General features: G+C 48.7%; 1 protein-coding gene across 4 annotated transcripts in view; it reads left to right on the forward strand.

Moving 5' to 3' along the window:
* kiaa0586 (KIAA0586 ortholog) overlaps nucleotides 1–2,500 on the forward strand; it is a 38,109-nt gene that overhangs the window by 3,323 nt on the left and 32,286 nt on the right. For all 4 annotated transcript variants that reach the window (XM_073484325.1, XM_073484326.1, XM_073484327.1 and 1 more), the window contains exons 6-7: nucleotides 843–918; nucleotides 999–1,125. In XM_073484325.1, the coding sequence (XP_073340426.1) occupies nucleotides 843–918; nucleotides 999–1,125 (203 nt within the window). The remainder of the gene's footprint in view (nucleotides 1–842; nucleotides 919–998; nucleotides 1,126–2,500) is intronic.

Below are 2,500 nucleotides of genomic sequence, written 5' to 3' on the forward strand. Positions count from 1 at the left end.
TCATGAATTAATTCTGGAGACATCAGAAAGTGTTGACTGCATTTTAAATACGTTTACTTTATCAGCACTGTCAGCACTGTTAGCACTGTTAGCACTGTTAGCACTGTCAGCACTGTCAGCACTGTCAGCACTGTTAGCACTGTTAGCACTGTCAGCACTGTCAGCACTGTTAGCACTGTCAGCACTGTCAGCACTGTTAGCACTGTCAGCACTGTCAGCACTGTCAGCACTGTTAGCACTGTTAGCACTGTTAGCACTGTCAGCACTGTTAGCACTGTTAGCACTGTCAGCACTGTTAGCACTGTCAGCACTGTTAGCACTGTTAGCACTGTTAGCACTGTTAGCACTGTTAGCACTGCTCACCTTAACAGTTCTTTCTGTCTCTGCTGCTGAAACACCTGAAGGATGATCAGATTTTAATTTATTGATCAGTGATCTGCTGTAAAGTGTTCTTCAGCGTTCCTCCTGCTGTCCTCAGGGGGGCGCTGCAGAGAGAGAGAGATGTGTTTCATTGATCCAGGATGTCTCATAGCTGTAGTTGTGTTACTGAGCTGCAGTCGGTCCAGTACAGTTCTGTCAATAAAAGTAAATAAAACTTTATTTATAAATCCAAAGTTACAACATGGATTCAATATTCACTAATAATCTGCTCACTAACTAGCTCATTAACATATTAAGTCATTAACATATTACATCATTAATTCAAACCAATCAGAGGAGAGCATGATGTCAGCTGACTCTGATGCTTCAACTGTTTTCTGTGTGAGAAGAAACAAAACAAGATCAGCTGCTGGTTCAGTGATGTCTCCACTGTGACATCACTGTGACCTCACTCTCGACAGGGACAGGGGGTGGAGCCTGAGCCAGCAGACGCTGCGTCACCTGGAGACCCTGCAGAGTCAGCAGCTGCAGCTGCAGGTAAACTGTCACCTGTTCACCTGCTACTCTCACCTGTCTGACTGTCTGACTGCTCACTGGCTCTCCTCTCCTCCAATCAGAGCCAGCTGCTGGACTCAGCCCTCAGGATGGCGACAGGACACACCCCCGTGACCCCAGCTGCCTCTGACATCACATGGGTCAGAGGTCAGCCGGCCTGTTTACAGGTCACTCACCTGGAGCCTGCAGGTACACACACACACACACACACACACACACACACACACACACACACACACACTGCTAACGGCTGACTCAGCAGACTGAATGTAAACAAATATAGGCTCACAGCTGACCGTCTCCATGGCCATGTTACGTTTCCTCAAAGCATCCTGGGAGCTGTAGTCCAGACAGTCACCACGTCATGAAGTGTCGTGACCAGCAGGTGGCAGCACAGCTCTGTGTATGTGTGTGTGTGTGTGTGTGTGTGTGTGTGTTCTTTCTTCCATTTTACTGCTGCTGGGATGGAGATGGTTTTGTCATGGTAACCAGGCTGTTTGTAGCAGCAGGTTATTCTGGAGGAGGTCCTTGAGTGTGATCCAGAGGTCCTTGAATGTGTTCCAGAGGTCCTTGAGGAGTTTCCATGAGACTTCCAGTGAGCTGATCAGTCCTGTTGAGTGACATTAGCTTGATGACACGAACTCTGAGGTGAACAGTTGATGGACAGTCTGTGAGCTGCAGCAGCTGATTGGACGGACTGACACACTGTACAGAGACAGGAGGGGTCGGGTCGTACCATGTGATCACAAAGACTTCTAGTAAACATAAATCAGCTGGATGGAGAGTTGTTACGTCATGTTTCACGACACAAACACAACATGATGTGATGTGAAGGTAACTGTTGACTGTGTGATGTCATATGTGTTAATGTGGGCGGGGCCTGATGACTGTGACATCACACTGTTTCTGCAGGGGCGGAGTGGGGCACCAAAATCCACCAGGAAAATTCTGACCCGACGGCCCACCCCCTACATTTCTGTAAATCAGTGGCGAACCGTGCCTATCAGAACTGGGCCTTCTGTAAAGTTCTGTAACGCCTGAATAAGAAGAATGAAATTAAGATACACAAACATCAGTAGATCGATGGGAGCGATCAGAGATGAGCGTGCAGGGTAACATGACTGAGATATAGACAGTGAGCAAGTGGCATAAATAGTGGTTGGACTTCTAATTTAGCCTAACATAGTAGATCTTAGAGATTTTCGCGGAGAATTTAAATAACGTCAATAATTTCGACGAGCCCGCGGTCGTCTCACGGCCGTTCAGAATGATCTGTGGGCCGGTTCACGCAAATTCATTGGCCGGCCCGGCCGACCGGGAAAACTCCCGATCGTCCCGACTGCCACTCCGCCCCTGCTGTTCTGTGTCAGAGGAGCAGCATCACTTCATGTGTCCAAAGGCTCAGTGTGACAATGTTGCTGCTCCCCAGAGGATGAATCAGAGTGATGATGGTGACCTCCGACCCTCTGACCTCAACTCCACCTGTTCACCTGTCCACCTGTCCACCTGTTCACCTGTTCACCTGTCCACCTGTCCACCTGTCCACCTGTCCACCTGTCCACCT

The sequence above is a fragment of the Pagrus major genome, chromosome 16 (genome assembly GCF_040436345.1).
Source record: "Pagrus major chromosome 16, Pma_NU_1.0".
NCBI lineage: Eukaryota > Metazoa > Chordata > Actinopteri > Spariformes > Sparidae > Pagrus > Pagrus major.